The sequence below is a fragment of the Pan paniscus genome, chromosome 20 (genome assembly GCF_029289425.2).
Source record: "Pan paniscus chromosome 20, NHGRI_mPanPan1-v2.0_pri, whole genome shotgun sequence".
NCBI classification, from domain to species: Eukaryota; Metazoa; Chordata; class Mammalia; order Primates; family Hominidae; genus Pan; species Pan paniscus.
Window position 1 is genome coordinate 61,081,601 of NC_073269.2, and position 22,903 is coordinate 61,104,503.

Sequence of the window (22,903 nt, forward strand, 5' to 3'; positions counted from 1 at the left end):
GGCGCGATCTGGGCTCACTGCAAGCTCCGCCTCCCAGGTTCACGCCATTCTCCTGCCTCAGCCTCCCAAGTAGCTGGGACTACAGGCGCCCGCCACTATGCCCAGCTAATTTTTTTTGTATTTTTAGTAGAGATGGGGTTTCACCGTGTTAGCCAGGATGGTCTCGATCTTCTGACCTCGTGATCTGCCCGCCTCGGCCTCCCATAGTGCTGGGATTACAGGCGTGAGCCACTGCACCCGGCCAAGACAGGGTTTCTCTATGTTGGCCAGGCTGGCCTCGAACTCCTGACCTCAGCTGATCCACCCGCCTCGGCCTCCCAAAGTGCTGGGATCACAGGCGTGAGCAACCGCATCTGGCCATTTACATTTTTTTTTTTTTTTTTGATGCGGCATTTCACTCTGGTTGCCCAGGCTGGAGTGCAGTGGCGCAATCTCAGCTCACCGCAACCTCTGCCTCCCGGGTTCAAGTGATTCTCCTGCCTCAGCCTCCCGAGTAGCTGGGATTACAGGCATGTGCCACCACGCCCAGCTAATTTTGTATTTTTAGCAGAGATGGGGTTTCTCCATGTTGGTCAGGCTGGTCTCAAACTCCCGACCTCAGGTGATCTGAAAGTGCTGGGATTACAGGCGTGAGCCACCGCGCCCAGCCTACTTTTTTTTTTTTTTTTTTTTAAACAGGGTCTTCATCTCATCCAGGCTGGAGTGCAGTGGCTCAATCACACCTCATTGCAGCCCCCACCTCCTGGCTCAGGTGATCCTCCCACCTCACCCCACAAGTAGCTTGGACACAGCACAAGGTCTGGCCTTCTTTGTTTTTTGAGATGGAGTCGCACTGTCTCCCAGGCTGGAGTGCAGTGGCACGATCTCAGCTCATTGCAACCTCCCCCTCCTAGGTTTAAGCTATTCTCCTGCCTCAACCTTCCAAGTAACTGGGATTACAGGCATGCACCACCACACCTGGCTAATTTTTGTGTTTTTAGTAGAGACAGGGTTTCACCATTTTGGGCAGGCCAGTCTCGAACTCCTGGCCTCAAGTGATCCACCCGCCTCGGCCTCCCAAAGTGTTGGGATAACAGGCATGAACCACTGTGCCTGGCCTTGTATTTTTTTGTAGTGACAGAGTTTTACCGTGTTGCCCAGGCTAGTCTCAATCTCCTGAACTCCTCTAAACTATATTTGAATAGAAGTCCTTAAGACAACATTAGGCCAGGCGTGGTGGCTCACACCTGGAATCCCAGCACTTTGGGAGGCCGAGGCAGACGGATTACCTAAAGTCAGGAGTTCAAGACCAGCCTGGCCAACATGGTGAAACCCCGTCTCTACTAAAAATACAAAAATTAGCTGGGCGTGGTGGCACGTGCCTGTAGTCCCAGCTACTCAGGAGGCTGAGGCAGGAGAATGGCGGGTGAACCCAGGAGGCGGAGTTTGCAGTGAACCAAGATCACGCCACTGCACTCCAGCCTGGGCGACAGAGGGAGACTCCATCTCAAGAAAAAAAAAAATCAAAGATCCTTCCAGCATCCTCGCACCAACCATTAAGGCTTGGGAAGGGCTATGGTGGAAACTCAACCAATAACTTCTTCTCCCTTAAACGAGAAGACAAAGAAATCGATGCAAGAACCAGCACTCACCTCCCTCAGGTCAGGTCTTGCTTCCAGCCTGTGTTTCCTGCAAAGGAAACGGATAAAAAGGGGAGGTCTCTGGCCCTTGGTACGTGGGGTGGAGAGACAGCTTTCCCGCCCAGGGTGGAGCCGCCCCACTGAGATTAACATTGGGTGGCTCCCAACCACTGACCTCAGGCTCACCTTGACATCACCTGGGCCCCGTCCTCAGGGATTCGGCTGTAATTGGGCTTCAGTGGGCTTTGGAGAATTACGGCTTGCTGAATCTCCCCAGGTGAGATTAATGTGCAATTCCCTTCCTAGAGCACCCGGGCCAGGTGTGATAGGCAACAGAACAGGAAATACACATTTTGGGTTTTGCAGGGCACCTGGCTCCCAGCTTTTAAAACTCTTGTAGAGAAAAAAAATTAAACAAAAATAAATAAAAAATTTTTAAAAAGAGGACAAAAACTCCCATGACTTCCTAAGTTACAAATACAATAAGTCTACTTTGTGGCCAACTGTGGTGCCTCCTGCCTATAAATCCCAGCAGGCTGAGAGGCCTAAGCCAGTGGATCCCTAGGGGCCAGGAGTTTGATACCAGCCTAGGCAACATAGCAAGATGCCATCTCTTCAAAAATATTTAATAATTAGCCATGCATAGGCTGGGCGTGGTAGCTCATGCCTGTAGTCCCAGCAATTTGGGAGGCCGAGGCGGGTGGATCACCTGAGGTCAGGAGTTGGAGACCAGACTGGCCAACGTGGTGAAACTCTGTCTCTACTAAACATACAAAAAATTAGCCAGGTGTGGTGGCAGGTGCCTGTAATCCCAGCTACTCGGGAGGCTGAGACAGGACAATCACTTGAACTAGGGAGGTAGAGGGTGAGTGAGGCACGATCACGCCATTGCACTCCAGCCTGGGTGACAAGAGCAAGACTGTCTCGAAAACAAAAACAAAAAAATTAGCCATACATGATGGGCTGCACCTGTAATCCCAGCTATTCAGGAGGCTGAGGTGGGAGGATCACCTGAGCCCAGGAGTTTGAGGCTGCAGTGAGCTGTGACTGGCCACCTCACTCCAGCCTAGGCCACAGAGTGAGACCCAGTCTCAAAAAAATAAATAGATAACTGATATTTAATTTTTTTTTTTTTGGATGGAATCTTGCTCTGTGGCCCAGGCTGGAGTGCAGTGGTGCAATCTCGGTTCTTGCAACCTCTGCCTTCCAGGTTCAAGCAATTCTGATGCCTCAGCCTCCCAAGTAGCTGGGACTGCAGGCACATGCCACCATGCCCAACTAATTTTTTGTATTTTTAGTAGAGGCAGGGTTTCACTATATTGGTCAGGCTGGTCTCAAACTCCTGATGTCAGGTGATTACAGGCATGAGCCACCACACCTGGCCTAAAATTGTTTTTAAATAAAACAGTGTATGTTGTGGAAAGCATTCAGCACAGAATTTTGGTAGTTTAAACTGTTAATTTAATGGAAGCAAATGGTCCCACAAATGAAGATGTATATATCAGTTGCAGCGTGCCATCTACAGAAACAGGCACTATGGAGGCCTGGCATGGTGGCTCATGCCTGTAATCCCTGCACTTTGGAAGGCTGAGGCAGGTGGATCATCTGAGGTCAGCAGTTCGAGACCAACCTGGGCAACATGGCAAAAAACCCCTGGCTACTAAAAATAAAGAATTAGCCAGGCATGGTGGTGTGCACCTGTAATCCCAGCTACTCAGGAGGCTGAGGCATGAGAATTGATTGAACCTGGGAGTTGGAGGTTGCAGTGAGCCGAGATTGCACCACTGCGCTCCAGCCTGGGAGACAGAGACACCATCTTTAAAAAAAAAAAAAAAAAAAGATGGCCAGGCGCAGTGGTTCATGAATGTAATCCCAGCACTTTGGGAGGCTGAGGCAGGAGGACTGCCTGAGTCCAGGAGTTCAAGACCAGCCTGGGCAATATGGCGAGACTCCCTCTCTGAAAAAAAAGAAAATAAAAACAATAAAAATAAATTATATTCTAGCTGACAAAAAAAGAGAGAGAGAGAGTATATTTTGTTAAAACATTTGGCCTTTAGTCCTAGAGCAGCTATGGAGAGATAAACATGAAAGAGGTATCTCTTGTTATGCATACCCAGGCCCTGCAACCACACCTGAGTTTATGTAAATGAGGTGACTTTTGGAAAGCCCCTAGATAACCCCACAAGTGCGGGGGACTGGCTGCCAAAGAAACCATCAGTGATTAGACATTGGGAACTTTCAGCCCCAGGCTCCAAGTGGCCTCCAGGGAGGGGAGAGGGGCTGAAGGTTGAATTGATTATGAACTGCCAGCTATGTGATCAGCATTGCCCACCTAAGGAATCCTCCATAAACCCCAAAAGAAAAGGGTTTGGGCCGGGCGTCATTTGGCTCATGCCTGTAATCCCAACACTTTGGGTGGCCTAGATGGGAGGATTGCTTGAGCCCAAGAATTCTAGGCCAGTCTGGACAAAATAGCAAGACCCTGGCTCTACAAAAAATAAAAAATTAGCCAGGCGTGGTGGAGTGCACCTGTAGACCCAGCTACTCAGGAGGCTGAGGCATGAGAATCACTTGAACGCAGGAGGCAGAGGCTGCAGTGAGCTGAGATAGCGCCACTGCACTCCAGCCTGGGTGACGGAGTTAGACTGTCTCAAAAAAAAAAAAAAAAAAAAAAAACCAGGAAAGAGTTCAGAAGAGCTTCCTGGTTGGTGAACCCGGGTGCATCCGTGTGCCAGGACTGTGGTGCACCCCAGGTCCACAGGGACAGAAGCTTCTGCACTTCGGGCTCCTCTAAACCTCCCCCTGCGCATCTCTTCCTTGGCTGTTCATTTGCATCCTTTAAAATATGAAAGGGCAGGTTGCCCCTCCACACCTGTGGGCATTTCTCGTTAGGTGGAAGGAGAGACTTGGAAAAGAAAGAGACACAGACAAAGTATAGAGAAAGAAAAAAGGGGGCCCAGGGGACCAGCGTTCAGCACACGGAGGATCCCGCCAGCTTCTGAGTTCCCTTAGTATTTATTGATCATTTTGGGGTGTTTCTCAGAGAGGGGGATGTGGCAGGGTGATAGGATAATAGTGGAGAGAAGGTGAGCAGGTAAACACATAAACAAAGGTCTCTGCATCATAGACAAGGTAAAGAACTAAGTGCTGTGCTTTAGATATGCATACACATAAACATCTCAATGCCTTACAGAGCAGTATTGCTGCCTGCATGTCCCACCTCCAGCCCTAAGGCGGTTTTTCCCTATCTCAGTAGATGGAATATACAATCGGGGTTTACACCCATACATTCCATTGCCCAGGGACGAGCAGGAGACAGATGCCTTCCTCTTGTCTCAACTGCAAAGAGGTGTTCCTTCCTCTTTTACTAATCCTCCTCAGCACAGACCCTTTACGGGTGTCGGGCTGGGGGACGGTCAGGTCTTTCCCTTCCCACGAGGCCATATTTCAGGCTATCACATGGGGAGAAACCCTGGACAATACCTGGCTTTCCTAAGCAGAGGTCTCTGCGGCCTTCCGCAGTTTTTGTGTCCCTGGGTACTTCAGATTAGGGAGTGGTGATGACTCTTAAGGAGCATGCTGCCTTCAAGCATCTGTTTAACAAAGCACACCCTGCACCACCCTTAATCCATTTAACCCTGAGTGGACACAGCACATGTTTCAGAGAGCACGGGGTTGGGGGTAAGGTCATAGATTAACAGCATCTCAAGGCGGAAGAATTTGTCTTAGTACAGAACAAAATGGAGTCTCCTGTGTCTACTTCTTTCTACACAGACACAGTTACAATCTGATCTCTCTTTCTTTTCCCCACAAAAATATCCTTTGTAGACCAGGCACAGTGGCTCAGGCCTGTAATCCCAGCACTTTGGGAGGCTGAGGCAGATGGATCACTTAAGGTCAGGAGTTTGAGACCAGCCAGCCAACATGGTGAAACTGCGTCTCTACAAAAATACAAAAATTAGCCGGGCATGGTAGCTCAATGCCTGTAATCCCAGCTACTCGAGAGGCTGAGGCAGAATTGTTTGAACCCGGGAGGCAGAGGCAGAGGTTGCAGTGAGCCGAGATCGCACGACTGCACTCCAGCCTGGGTGCGACAGAGTGAGACTCTATCTCAAAAAACTAAAAACAAAAACAAAACAAAAAATGAAAACCCGCTTTTAGTAAAAAAAATAAAAATGAAAAAATGTGAATCAGGCTGCACTCTGGCCCACGTCCTGGCTGCTGTGTATCACGTGGCTCTAGACACTGCACTTTTGCCTCCTCATCATTGCTGTAGATAGGATTTCTGACAGCAGGGTCATTAGATGAATTTTTTTTTTTTTTTTTTGAGACGGAGTCTCGCTCTGTCGCCCAGGCTGGAGTGCAATGGCGCAATCTCTGCTCACTGCAAGCTCTGCCTCCTGGGTTCACACAATTCTCCTGCCTCAGCCTCCCGAATAGCTGGGACTACAGGTGCCTGCAACAATGCCTGGCTAATTTTTTTTGTATTTTTAGTAGAGACGGGGTTTCACCGTGTTAGCCAGGATGGTCTCGATCTCCTGACCTCGTGATCCGCCCGCCTCGGCCTCCCAAAGTGCTGGGATTACAGGCGTGAGCCACCGCGCCCGGCCCCATTAGACGAATTTGTATCTGCACGGTTCCTACAGATAAACTCTGGGACATTAGAATTATAAGGCTTTTGTTTAAGGATGGTTTCAGACCTTGAATTCCAGCCAAATAGCTGACACTAACCAGTTTGAAGACCCCAGCGAGGAATGGGATCAGCATGAGAACACCGCGTCTTCATGTCCCTGTCTCCGCCAGCAGTCAGCATGGCCACACTCTGGCCCACACCAAAACACTTAAAAACCCTAGCCCTGGCCGGGTGCAGAGGCTCACACCTGTAACTCCAGCACTTTGGGAGGCCAAGGCAGGTGAATCACCTGAGATCAAGAGTTCAAGACCAGCCTGGCCAACATAGTGAAACCCCGTTTCTACTAAAAACACAAAAAATTAGTCGGGCGTGGTAGCGGGTGCCTGTAACCCCAGCTACTCAGGAGGCTGAGGCAAGAGAATTACTTGAACCTGGGAGGCGGAGGTTGCAGTGAGCAAAGATCCTGCCACTGCACTCCAGCCTGGGTGACAAAGCAAAACTCCATCTCAAAAAACAAAAAAAAACCCTAGACCCAAACTTCTGGGGCAGATGGATTGGAGGTTTCCTCCCATCTCCTCATTCCTCAGCCCTGTGATTAAACTTCCTTCTCTTCTGCAACACAGTGACCCGGCAAATTGACTCACAGCGTGCATTGGGCAACGGACCTACTGTCAGAGGCGTGTAACCAGGGCAACTCCATCTTGAATAGGAGCTGACTAAAATAAGGCTAAGACCTACCGGGCTGCATTCCCAGACAGTTAAGGCATTCTCCAAAAAAAACAAAAAAACAAAAATGCCAGGCACGGTGGCCCAGCACTTTGGGAAGCCGAGGCAGGTGGATTACCCGAAGTAGAGTTTGAGACCAGCCTGGCCAACATGGTGAAACCCCGTCTCTACTGAAAATACAAAAATTAGTCAGGCGTGGTGGCTCGTGCCTGTAATCCCAGGTACTTGCGAGGCTGAGGCAGGAGAATCGCTTGAGCCGGGGAGGCGGAGGTTGCAGTAAAAAGAAAAAAAAAAGCATTCTAAGTCACAGGATGAGATAAGTCAGCACAAGATACAGGTCATAAGGACCTTGCTGATAACACAGGTCGCAATGTAGCAGGACCAGCCACAGACAAAACTCCTCAGACACCGAGTTAAAGAAGAAAGGGGTTTATTCGGCCAGGGGCATCGGCAAGACTCCCGTCTCAAGAGCCGAGATCCCCAAGTGAGCAATTCCTGTCCCTTTTAAGGGCTCACAACTCTAAGGGGGTGCGCGTGAGAGGGTCGTGATCGATTGAGCAAGCAGGGGGTACGTGACTGGGGGCTGCATGCACCGGTAATCAGATCCAAACAAAACAGGATAGGGATTTTCACAGTGCTTTTCTATACAATGTCTGTAATCTATAGATGACCGATTAGGTCAGGGGTCAATCTTTAACTACCAGGCCCAGGGTGTGGCGCGGGGCTGTCTGCTTGTGGATTTCATTCCTGGGGCGCGGGGCTGTCTGCTTGTGGATTTCATTCCTGGGGCGCCGGGCTGTCTGCTTGTGGATTTCATTCCTGGGGCGCGGGGCTGTCTGCTTGTGGATTTCATTTCTGCCTTTTAGTTTTTACTTTTTCTTTCTTTGGAGGTGGAAATTGGGCATAAGACAATATGAGGGGTGGTCTCCTCCCTTAGCAATAAAGAATCCAGCCAGGCCGGGCGTGGTGGCTCACGCCTGTAATCCCAGCACTTTGGGGGGCCGAGGCGGGCGGATCACAAGGTCAGGAGATTGAGACCATCCTGGCTAACACGGTGAAACCCCGTCTCTACTAAAAATACAAAAAATTAGCCGGGCGTGGTGGCGGGCGCCTGTAGTCCCAGCTACTCGGGAGGCTGAGGCAGGAGAATGGCGTGAACCCGGGTGATGGAGCTTGCAGTGAGCCGAGATCGCGCCACCGCACTCCAGCCTGGGTGACAGAGCAAGACTCCGTCTCAAAAAAATAAAAAATAAATAAATAAAGCATCCAGTCAAACTCCATCAAAACCAAGATAGTGACGAGAGTAACCTCTGGTTGTCCTCACCGTTCCACTCCCAGCAGCCCCATGACAGTTTACAAATGCCATGGCAATGTCAGGAAGTTACCCTATGCGGTCTAAAAAGGGGAGGCATGAATAATCCACCCCTTGTTTAGCATATCCATAGAAATAACCATAAAAATGGGCAACCAGCCGGGCGCGGTGGCTCACGCCTGTAATCCCAGCACTTTGGGAGGCCGAGGCGGGTGGATCATGAGGTCAGGAGATTGAGACCATCCTGGCTAACACGGTGAAACCCCATCTCTACTAAAAAAAATACAACAAATTAGCTGGGCGTGGTGGCGGGCGCCTGTAGTCCCAGCTACTCGGGAGGCTGAGGCAGGAGAATGGCCTGAACCCAGGAGGCGGAGCTTGCAGTGAGCCGAGATAGTGCCACTGCACTCTGGCCTGGTGAAAGAGCGAGACTCCGTCTCAAAAAAAAAAAAAAAAAAAAAGGGCAACCAAGGCCGGACGTGGTGGCTTACGCCTGTAATCCCAACACTTTGGGAGGCCGAGGCGGGCATATCACCTGAGCTCAGGAGGTCGAGATCAGCCTGGCCAACATGGTGAAACCCCATCTCTTACTAAAAATACAAAAATTAGCCAGACGTGATGGCAGGCACCTGTAATCCCAGCTACTCAGGAGGCTGAGGCAGGAGAATCACTTGAACTCAAGTGATTCAAGGCAGAGGTTTCAGTGAGCCAAGATCACGCCACTGCACTCCAGCCTGGGCGACAAGAGCAAAACTCCATCTCAAAAAAAATAAGGGCAACCAGCAGCCCTATGGGCTGCTGTCTATGGAGTAGCTATTCTTTTACTCCTTCACTTTCCTAATAAGCTTGCTTTCACTTTACTCCATAGTCTCGCCCTGAATTCTTTCTGGTATGAGATTCAAGAACCCACCATGCCCAGCTCGTCCTTACTTGCTTTTAAAAAATATCATTGGTGGCCGGGCGCGGTGGCTCACGCCTGCAATCCCAGCACTTTGGGAGGCCAAGGCTGGCGGATCACCTGAGGTCCGAAGTTTGAGACCAGCCTGACCAACATGGAGAAACCCCGTCTCTACTAAAATACCAAAAAATTAGCTGGGTGTGGTGGTGCGTGCCTGTAATCCCAGCTACTCAGGAGGCTGAGGCAGGAGAATCACTTGAACCCGGGTGGCAGAGGTTGCAGTGAGCCGAGATCACGCCATTGCACTCCAGCCTGGGCAACAAGAGTGAAACTCTGTCTCAAAAATAAATAAATAAAATCATTGGAATCATTTTCTTCTTTAGGAAGAGCAGTCTTGGGCCAGGCATGGTGGCACATGCCTGGAATCCCCGAACTTTGGGAAGCCCAGGCAGGTGGATTGCTTGAGTTCAAGAGTTCCAGACCAGCCTGGACAACATGACGAAACCTCTTCTTGATCAAATATACAAAATTTCGACTGAGCACAGTGGCTGTAAGCCCAGCATGTTGGGAAGCTGAGGTGGGTGAATAATTTGAGGTCAGACCAGCCTGACTAACATGGCGAAACCCCATCTCTACAAAAAATACAAAAGTTAGCCAGGAGGTCGTGGGCGCCTGTGGTCCCAGCTACTCGGGAGGCTGAGGCAGGAGAATGACGTGAACCCCGGAGTCGTAGGTTGCAGTGAGCCAAGATGGTGCCACTGCACTTCAGCCTGGGCGACACGGCAAGACTGGGGTTGCAGTGAGCTGTGATCCTCAACCTCCTGGGTTCAAGGGATTGTCGAGCCTCAGCCTCCCAAGTAGCTGGGATTATAGATGTTCGCTCCCATGCCTGGCTAATTTTTGTATCGCAAAAATGCACTCCAGCCTAGATGACAGGACTGCACTCCAGCCTGGATGACAGAGCAAGACTGTGTCTCAAAAATAAATAAATAAATAAATAGCCAACTGTGATGGTGCATGCCTGTGGTCCCAGCTACTCGGGAGGCCAAGGCAGGAGGATCACTTGAGACTGGGAGGTCACGGCTACAGTGAGCCGTGATCTCGCAACTGCACTCCAGCCTGGGCAACAGAGGGAGAGAAAGGAAGGAAGGAAGGAAGGAGGGAAGGAGGGAAGGAGAGAAGGAGGGAAGGGAGGGAGGGAAAGGAAGTCAGTCTTGTGGGACAAGGAAGGAAGGAAGGAAGTCAGTCAGTCAGTCTTGTGGGACTCAGCCCTGAACCTTTGGGATCTGATGCTGTCCCCAGGTAGGGAGTGTCAGAACTAAATCAAAGGAGAGGACACCCAGCTGGTCTCTGCTGGAGAACTGGTTGTTGGTGGGGAGAAACATACATTTTTGGTGAAGTATTCTGTGTTGAGTGTGAAAGTAGGAAAAACAGGACTGGGCATGGTGGCTCATGCCTGTCATTCCAGGATTTTGGGAGGCCAAGGCAGGCGGATCACTTGAGGTCAGGACTTTGAGACCACCCTGGTGAACATGGCAAAATCCCATCTCTACTAAAAAAATACAAAAATTAGCTGGGCGCGGTGGCAGGTGCCTATAATACCAGCTACTCGGGAGGCTGAGGCAGGGGAATCACTTGAACCCGGGAGGCGGAGGTTGCAGTGAGCTGAGATTGTGCCTTTGCATTCCAGCCTGGGAGACAGAGCAAGACTCTCCCTCAAAAAAAAAAAGGCCGGGCGCAGTGGCTCACGCCTATAATATCAGCACTTTGGGAGGCCGAGGCAGGTGGATCACTGACACCCAACACCACGCCTTCTAATTTTTTGCATTTTTAGTAGAAACGGGGTTTCACCATGTTGGCCAGGCTTGTCTCCAACTCCTGTCCTCTGGTGATCCACCTGCCTTGGCCTCCCAAAGTGCTGGAATTACAGGCGTGAACCCAGCAACTTTTCCCCCTTTTATCATACCTTAATTTGCCTCCACCACCCCCAGAAGCTCCAAGTCTCTACGCCTTTTCATTTATGTATGTATGTATGTATTTTATTTTGAGACAGGGTCTCCCTCTATCTCCCAGGCTGCAGTGCAGTGGCGTGATCTTGGCCCACTGCAACCTCCGCCTCCCGGGTTCAAGTAATCCTCTTGTCTCAGCCTCCCAAGTAGCTGGGATTACAGGGCACACCACCACACCCGGCTAATTTTTGTATTTTTAGTGGAGACTGGGTTTCACCCTGTTGTCCAGGCTAGTCTCAAACTCCTGACGTCAGGTGATCCACCCATTTCGGTTCCCAAAGTGTTGAGATTACAGACGTGAGCCACCGGGACGGACATCCCTACTCCTTTCTTCTTCTTCTTTTTTTTTTTTTTTTTTTTTGAGATGGAGTCTCCCTTTGTAGCCCAGGCTGGAGTACAATGGTGCGATCTCAGCTGACTGCAACCTCCGCCTCCTGGGTTCCAGTGATCCTCCTGCCTCAGCCTCCAGAGTAGCTGGGATTACAGGAACACACCACCACACCGGCTAATTTTTGTATTTTTAGCAGAGATGGGGTTTCATCATGTTGGCCAGGCTGGTCTCAAACTCCTGACCTCAGGTGATCCACCCACCTTGGCCTCCCAAAGTGCTGGGATCACAGGCGTGAGCCACCTCACCCTACACTCTTATACTCCTTTCTGTAGCTCAGGCAGCTAGATGAGCTTCAATCATCTGGCCCTTCCTCCAGTCTCACATTTTTGTGGGACTGCTGTGCATACATAATTGAATCTGGTTTTTCTTCTGTCAAACTGTTTTGTGTCAATGTAATTCATAGCCCATCCAAAGAACCTAGGAGGGTGGAGGGAATCCATTTTCTCTCCTCCACACTGGAGGGCCATGGAGCCCAAGAGTTCAAGACTGGCCCGGTGTACAAAGTGAGACCCAGTCTCTATTTAAAAAAGATGGGGAGGGGGCCGGGCACGGTGTCTCACACCTGTAATTCCAGCACTTTGGGAGGCCCAGGTGGGTGGATCACCTGAGGTCAGGAGTCCGAGACTAGCCTGGCCAAGGTGGTGAGGCCGTGTCTTTACTAAAAATACAAAATTAGCTTGGTATGGTGGCAGGAGCCTGTAATCCCAGCTACTTGGAAGGCTAGGGCAGGAGAATCGCTTGGTTTGGGATTTTCTCCCTGAGACACTTGCTATCTCCAGGATTATGGGTCTCAGGTGAAAGAAAGACAAAGAAGGAGAGAGAGACAGAGAGAGGGACGGGGAAAGAGAATTTCAGACTTATCTAACATTGACACTTAGGAGAAGTAGGGAGAAAGAGGTGGGAAAATAAAGTGGCTAGGTAAAAATGAACATGTCAGTAACAATAATAGCATTAACAATAACTAGTATTGCCGGGTGCGGTGGCTCACGCCTCTAATCCTAGCACTTTGGGATGCCGAGGTGGGCGAATCACAAGGTCAGGAGTTCAAGACCAGCCTGGCCAACATGGTGAAACCCTGTCTCTACTAAAAATACAAAAAGTTAGCTAGCTGGGCATAGTGGTGCATACCTGTAATCCCAGCTACTCTGGAGGCTGAGGCAGGAGAATCGCTTGAACCCGAGAGGCAAAGGTTGCAGTGAGTCAAGATCAGGCCACTGCACTCCAGCCCAAGGGACAGAGTGAGACTCTGTCTCAAATAATAATAATAATAATAATAATAATAATAATAACTAGTGGCCAGGCACAGTGGCTCACGCCTGTAATCCCAGTGTAGCAAGACGAGCCACAGACAAAACCTCTCAGACACCGAGTTGTAGAAGGAAGGGCTTTATTCAGCTGGGAGCATCGGCAAGCTACTGTCTTAAAATCCAAGCTCCTCGAGTGCACAGTTGGACAGACTTTTAAGGGCTCACAACACTAAAGACTGCGCACGAAAGGGTCGTGATTGAACAATCTAGGGGATACGTAACAGGGGTTTCGTGCACTGCTGGTCAGAGAGAAACAGAACAGGGCAGGGAGTTTCACAATGTTCTTCTATACAATGCCTGGAATCTATGGATAACATCGGGTTCTAAGTCATGAGTTGATTTTTATCTACTAGGTTTACGCCAGGCAGGCCCAGGCCTGGTTTCGGGTCTGGTTTTGGGTCTGGTGCCTGGCGCCCGGCTACCTGCCTTTGGTTTCAATTCCTTGTTTTTTTCTTTTTCTTTTTCTTTTTTTTTTTCTTTTTGAGACAGAGTCTTGCTCTGTCGCTTAGGCTGGAGTACAGTGGCGCAATCTCGGCTCACTGCAAGCTCCGCCTCCTGGATTCAAGCAATTCTGCTGCCTCATCCTCCCGAGTAGCTGGGATTACAGGCGCACGCCACTATGCCCGGCTAATTTTTGTATTTTTAATAGAGACGGGGTTTCACCATGTTGGCCAGGCTGGTCTCAAACTCCTGACCTTGTGATCCACCCGCCTTGGCCTCCCAAAGTGCTGGGATTACAGGCGTGAGCCACCGCGCCCGGCCTCCTTGTTTTTTTCTTAAAACAAGTACTGAGTATAAAACAATATAAAACAATATGAGACGATTTCTCTCTTCCCTCACCAGCACTTTGGGAGGCTGAGGCAGGTGGATCACGAGGTCAGAGTGGATAGCACTTTGGGAGGTTGAGGTGGGAGGATCCCTTGAGCCCAGGAGCTCAAGTCCAGCCTGGGCAACATAGCAAGACCCCCATTTCCAATTTTAGTGTATGTGCTGCCAAAGCAAGTACTCTGAGACCCTGTTTCTACAAAAAATAAAAAAATTAAAATTAGTGCTTGGAAAAAAAAATTAGTGCTTGACCAGGAGGCAAGCACACCTCCTCATCCTCTCATGGATGTCTGTCTGTAGAAAGTAAATGGAGACAGCTTCATTTTACCCAACTGCTCCGTTTTAGGTCCGCTCCTGAGCTTCTGTTGTTCCCAGCCATGCAACCCTGGGAGCCGACTCCCGGCTGCAGAGCCTTGTCAGAAGCAGGCAATGTACACAGAGACCCAAGGCCTGGTTTAGACAGGCTTTCACAGACCTGGGCATTTTGTTGAATTGTTTTTGAATTGTGGTTTCTTATCAGTTCATCCGATACTCTGTTCTGACCACGTAGTTCCTCTTTTGGATCTCCAAACCCCTTTGCAGTTTCCATCTACCCGAACCAAACTCACTTATTCCAACAGAAGTCTGGTGTTTCTTGTTTTTTTTGTTTGTTTCTTTTGTTTTGTTTTTTGAGATGTTGTCTCCCTCTATCGCCCAGGCTGCAGTGCAGTGGCAAGATCTCGGCTCACTGCAACCTCTGCTTCCCGGGTTCAAGCAATTCTCCTCCCTCAGCCTCCTGAGTAGCTGGGATTACAGGCGGCTGCCGCCACACCCAGCTAACTTTTGTATTTTTAGTAGAGACCGGATTTCACCATGTTGGCCAGGCTGGTCTCGAGCTCCTGACCTCAAGTGATCCACCCATCTCAGCCTCCCAAAGTGCTGGGATTACAGCCTTAAACCACTGCGCTCAACCAGAAGTCTGTTTAAATCCATTCTTCTCCCCAGCCACCCAAGATTTATGTGACCTTGGGGTTGCTACTTAACATTACAGTCTCAATTTCCTCAATAGAACAAAAGTTAGCAAGAATAACAAAAGATAGTTTATTTTTTTATTTTTATTTTTTGAGATGGAGTCTTGCTATGTCACCCAGGCTGGAGTGCAGTGGTGTGATCTTGGCTCACTGCAAGCTCCGCCTCCCGGATTCACGCCATTCTCCTGCCTCAGCCTCCCAAGTAGCTGGGACTACAGGCACCCGCCACCGTGCCCAGCTAATTTTTTTAATTTTTAGTAGAGACGGGGTTTCGCTGTGTTAGCCAGGATGGTCTCGATCTCCTGACCTCGTGATCTGCCTGCCTCGGCCTCCCAAAGTGCTGGGATTACAGGCGTGAGCCACCATGCCCAGCACAAAAGATAATTTCTTAATCCCATGCATTTGAGTCTTAAAAAAAATTCTATATAATTCTAAGGTCAAAGAAGAAATAACAAAGGGCATTTTTTAAAATGCTAGAACTGAGTGGTGGTGAAATTGCTGTTGAAATGTGTTTGTTGCACTGACGGAAATTTATAAATGTAAATATTTATATTAAAATATAAAATAATGGGCCAGGCATAGTGGCTCACACCTGTAATCTCAGTACTCTGGGAGGCCAAGGCGGGAGGGCCATGGAGCCCAGGAGTTCAAGACCGGCCCAGTGTACAAAGTGAGACCCAGTCTCTAGTTAAAAAAGAGGGGGAGAGGGCCGGACACAGTGTCTCACGCCTGTAATTCCAGCACTTTGGGAGGCCAAAGCAGGTGGATCACCCGAGGTCAGGAGTCCAAGACCAGCCCGGCCAAGGTGGTGAAACCCCGTGTGTACTAAAAATACAAAATTAGCTTGGTATGGTGGCGGGAGCCTGTAATCCCAGCTAGGGCAGGAGAATCACTTGAACCCGGGAGGCAGAGGTTGCAGTGAGCCAAGATCGTGCCACTGCACTCCAGCCTGGGCAACAACAGAGAGACTTCATCTCTAAATAAATAAATAAAGGAAAATACAAATTTTTTTAAAAAGGTACTGTGGCTGGGCGTGGTGGTTCACACCTGTAATCCCAGCACTTTGGGAAGCCGAGGCAGGTGGATCTCAGATCGGGAGTTCAAGAAGAGCCTGGCCAACATGGTGAAAACCTATCTGTACTAAAAATTAGCCTGGCATGGTGGCAGGTGCCTGTAGGAGGCTGAGGCAAGAGAATTGCTTGAGCCCCGGAGGCAGAGGTTGCAGTGAGCCGAGACCACACCACTGCACTCCAGCCTGGACAACAGAGCGAGAGTCTGTCTCAAAAAGGAAACAAAAAAAAAAGTACCTCCAAATTATGGTAGGGTGTCCATATTAAGAAGGTAGAAAACGGTGGGGGGAAGTGGCTCATGCCTGTAATCCCAGCACTTTGGGAGGCTGAGGCGGGTGGATCACCTGAGGTCAGGAGTTCAAGAACAGCCTGGCCAACAGGGTATGGTGAAACCCCGTCTCTACTAGAACTACAAAATTAGCCAGGCGTGGTGGTACCTGCCTGTAATCCCAGCTACACAGGAGTCTGAGGCAGGAGAATCACAGGAAACCGGCAGGCAGAGGTTGCAGTGAGCTGAGATCGCACCATTGCACTCCAGCCTGGGCGACAAGAGCAAAACTCCATCTCAAAAAAAAAAAAAAAAATGAAAAAATGAAAAAGAATTTATTGAAATGTGCAGTCTGAAAACTGCTCCTGCACATTTTCATTCATCCTTCCTATTCCCTCCATCCCTCATTTTTTTTTTTTTTTTTTTTTTTTTTTTTTTTTTTTTTTTTTTTTAGACAGAGTTTCGCTCTTGTTGCCCAGGCTGGAGTGCAATGGCACGATCTCAGCTCACTGCAACCTCTGCCTCCCAGGTTCCAGCGATTTTCCTGCCTCAGCCTCCAGAATAGCTGGAATTACAGGTATCTGCCACTACGCCTGGCTAATTTTTTGTGTATTTTTAGTAGAGATGGGGTTTCACCATGTTGGTCAGGCTGATCTCGAACTCCTGACCTCAGGTGATCCACCCGCCTCGGCCTCCCAAAGTGCTGGGATTACAGGCATGAACCACCACGCCCGGCCCCTCACTTTCTTTTTATTCTTTCTTTCTTTTTTGTTTGTTTGTTTTTGAGACAGAGTCTTGCTCTGTCACCCAGGCTGGAGTGCAGTGGCGCGATCTCAGCTCACTGCAAGCTCCGCCTCCCGGGTTCACGCCATTCTCCTGCCTCAGCCTCCTGAGTAGCTAGGACTACAGGCGCCCACCACCATGCCAGGCAAATTTTTTGTATTTTTAGTAGAGACGGGGTTTCACCGTGTTAGCCAGGATGGTCTCGATCTCCTGACCTCGTGATCCGCCTGCCTCGGCCTCCCAAAGTGCTGGGATTACAGGCGTGAGCCACTGCGCCCGGCTATATGTTTACAAAATTAATACTGCCAGCCAGGCACGGTGGCTCACGCCTGTAATCCCAGCACTTTAGGAGGGTGAGGCTGGCAGATCACCTGAGGTCAGGAGTTTGAGACCAGCCTGGCCAGCATGGCAAAACCCCGTCTCTACTGAAAAAAATACAAAAATTAGCCAGGCGTTGTGGCGCATGCTTGTAATCTCAGCTACTCGGGAGGCTGAGGCAGGGGAATCGCTTGAAGCCGGCAGGCGGAGGCTGCGGGGAGCCAAGATCGTGCCGTTGCACTCCAGCCTGGGGAACAGAGCAAGACTCCATTAAAAAAAAAAAATTAATACTGTGAATGTGAAACTGATGAACTTGGTGCTTTTCATGCGTCTCATAGTTGACGTGTCATTGATATTTCACTTGAAATACGGTTGGATTTTTATTAATAATATACCTGGGGTGATGGGAGAAGGTAGCCAATCACAGCTGAGGCTTCTAAGCGGTGATTCTCAGCCTCGGCCGCAATCACAATTATCTGGGACTCTGGAAAGAACTCCAGGGTCTGGGCAGCCCCAGTGTAACCAATCAAGCAGAATCTCTGGGCGTTCGTGCTTTGAAATGAGGCTCCACATAGGTAAGTTTAACAGGCAGTCAAGATGGAGGACCACAGGTGGAGATCGGGAAGCTCAGGTGAAGAACCGCCCCCCAACACCCCCCGCCCCCAAAAGACCTCTCAGTAATTCCGGTGGATACAGGAAGTGCTCAGCAACGATTACGCCCCGAGGGCCAATCACAGGGCTGCGGCCGAAAGAGAAGCCTTATTAGAGCTTTCTCAACCTGCAGCCCTCATCGCCGCCGGAGAGTAGGGCCAGGTGTTGAGCGGTGAGTAGCTCTCCGGCAACTCTGCAACTTCATTTCTTTATTTCTCCATTCCACAGTTGGTAAAATTTCTCCATTCCACAGTTGGTAAAATTTCTCCTTTTATTTCATATATTTTTTTTTTGAGACGAAGTCTCGCTCTGTCGCCCAGGCTGGAGTGCGGTGGCCCGATCTCGGCTCACTGCAAGCTCCGCCTCCCGGGTTCCCGCCATTCTCCCGCCTCAGCCTCCCGAGTAGCTGGGACTACAGGTGCCCGCCACCACGCCCGGCTAATTTTTTGTATTTTTATTAGAGACGGGGTTTCACCATGTTGGCCAGGCTGGTCTCAGTCTCCTGACCTCGTGATCCGCCCGCCTCGGCCTCCCAAGGTGCCGGGATTACAGGCGTGAGCCACCGCGCCCAGCCTTTTTTTTTTTTTTTCCCCTCTTTTTTGAGGGTCTTACTCTGTTTCCCAGGCTGGAGCGCTGTGGCAGGATCTCGGCTCACTGAACCCTTGACCTCTCAGGCTCAAGCAATCCTCACACCTCAGCCTCTGAAGTAGCTGGGACCGTGGGAGGGTGCCACCACATCTGTTCTGGCTAATAATATTATTATTACCACTGTTTGTAGAGACTCACTAGATGTAGGGTCTTAGTATGTTGCCGAAGCTGGTCTCTAACTCCTGGGCTCAAGCGATCTTCCTGCCTCAGACTCCCAAAGTTCTGGGATTACAGGCAGGTGCCACCGCGCCCGGCCTAAATCTTCTGTTAGAAATTCAGTGGTTCTGCCTGTCTCAGTGGCTCTCACGCCTGTAATCGCAGCGCTTTGGGAGGCCGAGGCGGGCGGATCACCTGAGGTCGGGAGTTCGAGACCAGCCTGACCAACATGTAGAAACCCCATCTCTACTAAAAATATACAATTAGGTGGGCGTGGGAGCGCATGCTTGTAATCCCAGCTACTCGGGAGGCTGAGGCAGGAGAATCACTTGAACCCGGGAGGCGGAGGTTGCGGGGAGCCTAGATCATACCATTGCTCTCCAGCCTGCGCAGCAAGAGAGAAACTGTCTCAAAAAATAAAATAAAATAAAATTCAGTGGTTCTGATTGGGGAAAGAGTAGCAGATGCTTAGATCTAGAGAGACTCTAGTTAAGGTTGGCTCATAAGAGGATAGTTTTGTGTGCTTTTATTTCTGTTCTCTTGGATTTAGGATAGAGCTATAGAGAGCTCCAAAAAAAAAAAAAATGTTGGAACAGGTCAGATGCTGTGGTTGCTGTGTGAGGAGTCCTGGGCAGTGCTAAGGTTTTCTGTCTAATGAGTCCTCTTAAAAGAAGGTATTGTTTTTTATTCACTGAGGTGAGGGAGACTCTTACCATCATTCTAGTCCAGCTTCCGGACCTGAGTCTTATGCAAATACCTATGCCAGTTGCCATTCTCACGCTATTCACAGCTATCATATAGAGAGGTGTTATACCCTTTCTGTAAAGTTTTTGTTGCTACTGCCTTTTTTTTTTTTTTTTTTTTTTTTTGAGACGGAGTCTAGCTCGCTCTGTGGCCCAGGCGGGAGTGCAGTGGCGCAATCTCGGCTCACTGCAAGCTCCGCCTCCCGGGTTCACGCCATTCTCCTGCCTCAGCCTCCCGAGTAGCTGGGACTACAGGCGCCCGCCATCACGCCCGGCTAATTTTTTTGTATTTTTAGTAGAGACGGGGTTTCACCGTGTTAGCCAGGATGGTCTCGATCTCCTGACCTCGTGATCCGCCCGCCTCGGCCTCCCAAAGTGCTGGGATTACAAGCGTGAGCCACCGCGCCCGGCCACCTTTTTTTTTTTTTTTTTTTTTTTTTTTGAGACAAAGTCTAGCTCTGTTTCCCAGGCTGGAGTACAGTGGCGCTATCTCAGCTCACTGCAACTTCCACCTCCCAGGTTCAAGCAATTCTCGTGCCTCAGCCTTCCAAGTAGCTGGGACTACAGCCGCCTGTCACCAACCTGGCTAATTTTCGTATTTTTAGTCGATATAGGGTTTCACTATGTTGGCCAGGCTGGTCTCAAGCTCCAGACCTCAGGTGATCCTCCCACCTTGGACTCCCAAAGTGCTGTGATTACAGGCGTGAGCCACCGCACCCGGCCCTGTTGTTGTTTTTAAAATAGAGACAGGGTCTTATGTTGCCAGGCTGGTCTGGAACTTCTGGACTGGAGTGATCACCCACCTGAGCTTCCCAAAGTGCGGGGATTACAAGCGTCAGCCACCACCCCCAGTGTTGTGTTTTTGTTTGTTTTACCAGGCTGGAGTGCAGTGGTGCGATCACAGCTCACTGCAGCCTTAACTTCCCTGGCTCAGGTGATCCTCCCACCTCAGCCTCCTCAGTAGCTGGGACTACAGGTGCATGCCGCTATGCCCAGCACAATTTTTTTTGTATTTTTTTGTAGAGACAGGGTTTTGCCATGTTGCCCAGGCTGGTCTCAAACTCCAAGCAATCCTCCCACCTTGGCTTCCCAAAGTGTTGGGGTTCCAGGTGTGAGCCATGGCCCCCCGGCCAGCTTCAGTAAAGTAAAAGCCACACACCTGTGTCCTGAGACCAGGCTCCACCGCTAAGTTATCTTTAAGCCTTTTTTTTTTTTTTTTTTTTGAGACAGTTTCACTCTTGTCACCCCAGGCTGGAGTGCAGTGGCGCCATGTCAGCTCACCACAACCTCTGCCTCCCACTCCCAGGTTCAAGCGATTCTCCTGCCTCAGCCTCCCAAGTAGCTGGAACTACAGGCACCTGCCACCACACCCGGCTAATTTTTTGTATTTTTAGTAGAGACGGGGTTTCACTGTGTTAGCCAGGATGGTCTCGATCTCCTGACCTCACGATCCGCCCACCTCGGCCTCCCAAAGTGCTGGGATTGCAGGCGTGAGCCACCGCGCCTGGCTGTGTGTTTGCATTTTCATATTCACCCCAGTTTTCACGAAGTTTCTTGTCTCCTGGGTGATCCACATAGCTCCCCACTTCCTTATCTGATCTATGCTTGTCCTTTCATTGTTGTGTTACTACTTTGCTATAATGAGAGAGTGTTTTCGCTTTATAGGTTAACTTTTAGAACCTGAGCAGCCCCTCAGGGAAAACCCTGACAGTAGCTGGTTATTTTGCAATTAGAAAAACTAGCTGGGCACTGAGGCAGGTGAATCACAAGGTCAGGAGTTCGAGACCAGCCTGGCCAACTTGGTGAACCCCCCCCCCTCCCCAATCTCTACTAAAAATACAAAAAATTAGCTGGGCACAGTGGTGAATGCCTGTAATCCCAGCTACTTGGGAGGCTGAGGCAGGAGAATTGCTTGAATCCAGGAGGCAGAGGTTGTAGTGAGCCGAGATTGCAGCACTGCACTCCAGCCAGGGTGACAAAGTGAGACTCTGTCTCAAAAAAAAAAAAAAAAAAAAAAGGAGCTGAGCGTGGTGGTGGGTGCCCATAATCCCAGCTAGTCGGGAGGCTGAGGCAGGAGAATTGTTTGAACCTGGGAGGCAGAGGTTGCAGTGAGCTGAGATCGTACTACTGTACTCCAGCCTGGGCTGCAGAGTGAAACTATCTCAAAAATAAGTAAATAAAAATAAAATGAGTTGAGGTCTTGCTCTGTTGCCCAGATGGGAGTGCAGTGGCACAATCAAGGCTCACTGCAGTTTCAGTCTCCCAGGCTCAAGCAATCCTCCCACTGCAGCCTCCTGAGTAGCTGGGACTACAGGCATGTACCACCACCCACTGCTAACTTATTTTTCGTGGAGATGGGGGTCTCACTATGTTGCCCAGGCTGGGAGTTTGTTCTTGAAGAAGCAGGGTAGATGGTGAGTGTCCTTGTTCATGGCACAGCAGGAGACAGGAGTGCTAATCACCATCCCTCTCCATTCCTCCCTTGATTCTCATCACAGCTCCCACGTGGGACAAGATGGTGTCTTCGGCGCAGATGGGCTTCAACCTGCAGGCTCTCCTGGAGCAGCTCAGCCAGGATGAGTTGAGCAAGTTCAAGTATCTGATCACGACCTTCTCCCTGGCACACGAGCTCCAGAAGATCCCCCACAAGGAGGTAGACAAGGCTGATGGGAAGCAACTGGTAGAAATCCTCACCAGCCATTGTGACAGCTACTGGGTGGAGATGGCGAGCCTCCAGGTCTTTGAAAAGATGCACCGAATGGATCTGTCTGAGAGAGCAAAGGATGAAGTCAGAGGTGAGCGGAAATCGGTCCACACTGTGTCCTAGGAGGAAGCAGGCGTCCTCTCCAGGACTTTAGAAATTCAGAAGGCCAGGGGCGCTGGCTCATGCCTGTCGTCCCAGCACTTTGGGAGGCTGAGGCGGTTGGACCACCTGAGGGTCAGGAGTTTGAGACCAGCCTGACCAACATGGTGAAACAGCATCTCTACTAAAAATACAAAAATTCGCTGGACGTGGTGGCAGACACCTGTAATCCCAGCTACTCCGGGAGGCTGAGGCAGGAGAATCACTTAAATCCAGGAGGCGGGGGTTGCTATGAGCCGAGATCACGCCATTGCACCCCAGCCTGGGCAACAAGAGCAAAATTCTGTCTCAAAAAAAAAAAAAGAAATGGCATTGAGGCTTGGAGAGGGACTGCTTGTTCTGAACGCAGGTGCTGGATCTTCATAAACCCTGGTGTCTGTCCTGGTCCTTATTTTCTACCTATTTCTATCGCTTTCAGGTATCGTACAGTTGGCCTAACATATCTGTGGATTTAACCAATCCTAGATCAAAAATAATGGAGGCAAAGACAATTAAAAATAACAATACAATAAAATGCACATGAACTATGGTTATTTAACTCTTCTTGAGAGAGGATCTCACTCTGTCACCCAGGCTGGAATTTAGCGGCACGATCTCGGCTCACTGCAACCTCCGCCTCCCGGGTTCAAGCGATTCTCCTGCCTCGGCCTCCCGAGTAGCCGGGATTACAAGC

At 50.0% G+C, this 22,903-nt stretch overlaps 2 protein-coding genes across 10 annotated transcripts in view; one reads left to right on the plus strand and one right to left on the minus strand.

Annotated features, from left to right (window-relative positions):
• NLRP7 (NLR family pyrin domain containing 7) overlaps nt 1-18,061 on the minus strand; it is a 41,859-nt gene extending 23,798 nt beyond the window's left edge. For 2 of the 7 annotated variants that reach the window (XM_055102910.2, XM_055102907.2), the window contains exons 1-3: nt 17,565-18,061; nt 1,806-1,921; nt 1,632-1,668 (exon numbers count right to left, since the gene is read on the minus strand). In XM_055102910.2, the coding sequence (XP_054958885.2) occupies nt 1,632-1,668; nt 1,806-1,813 (45 nt within the window). In that variant the 5' untranslated portion in view covers nt 1,814-1,921; nt 17,565-18,061. Of the gene's footprint in view, nt 1-1,631; nt 5,047-17,564 lie in introns of those variants that run through there. The other 5 variants (XM_055102909.2, XM_055102906.2, XM_008962246.4 and 2 more) reach the window with 3 other exon arrangements.
• The window catches only part of NLRP2 (NLR family pyrin domain containing 2), a 37,972-nt gene continuing 31,619 nt past the window's right edge, over nt 16,551-22,903 (plus strand). For 2 of the 3 annotated variants that reach the window (XM_034945006.3, XM_055102905.2), the window contains exon 1: nt 18,063-22,162. In XM_034945006.3, coding sequence (XP_034800897.1) covers nt 21,883-22,162 — 280 coding nt within the window. In that variant the 5' untranslated portion in view covers nt 18,063-21,882. Of the gene's footprint in view, nt 17,745-18,062; nt 22,163-22,903 lie in introns of those variants that run through there. The other variant, XM_055102904.2, reaches the window with a different exon arrangement.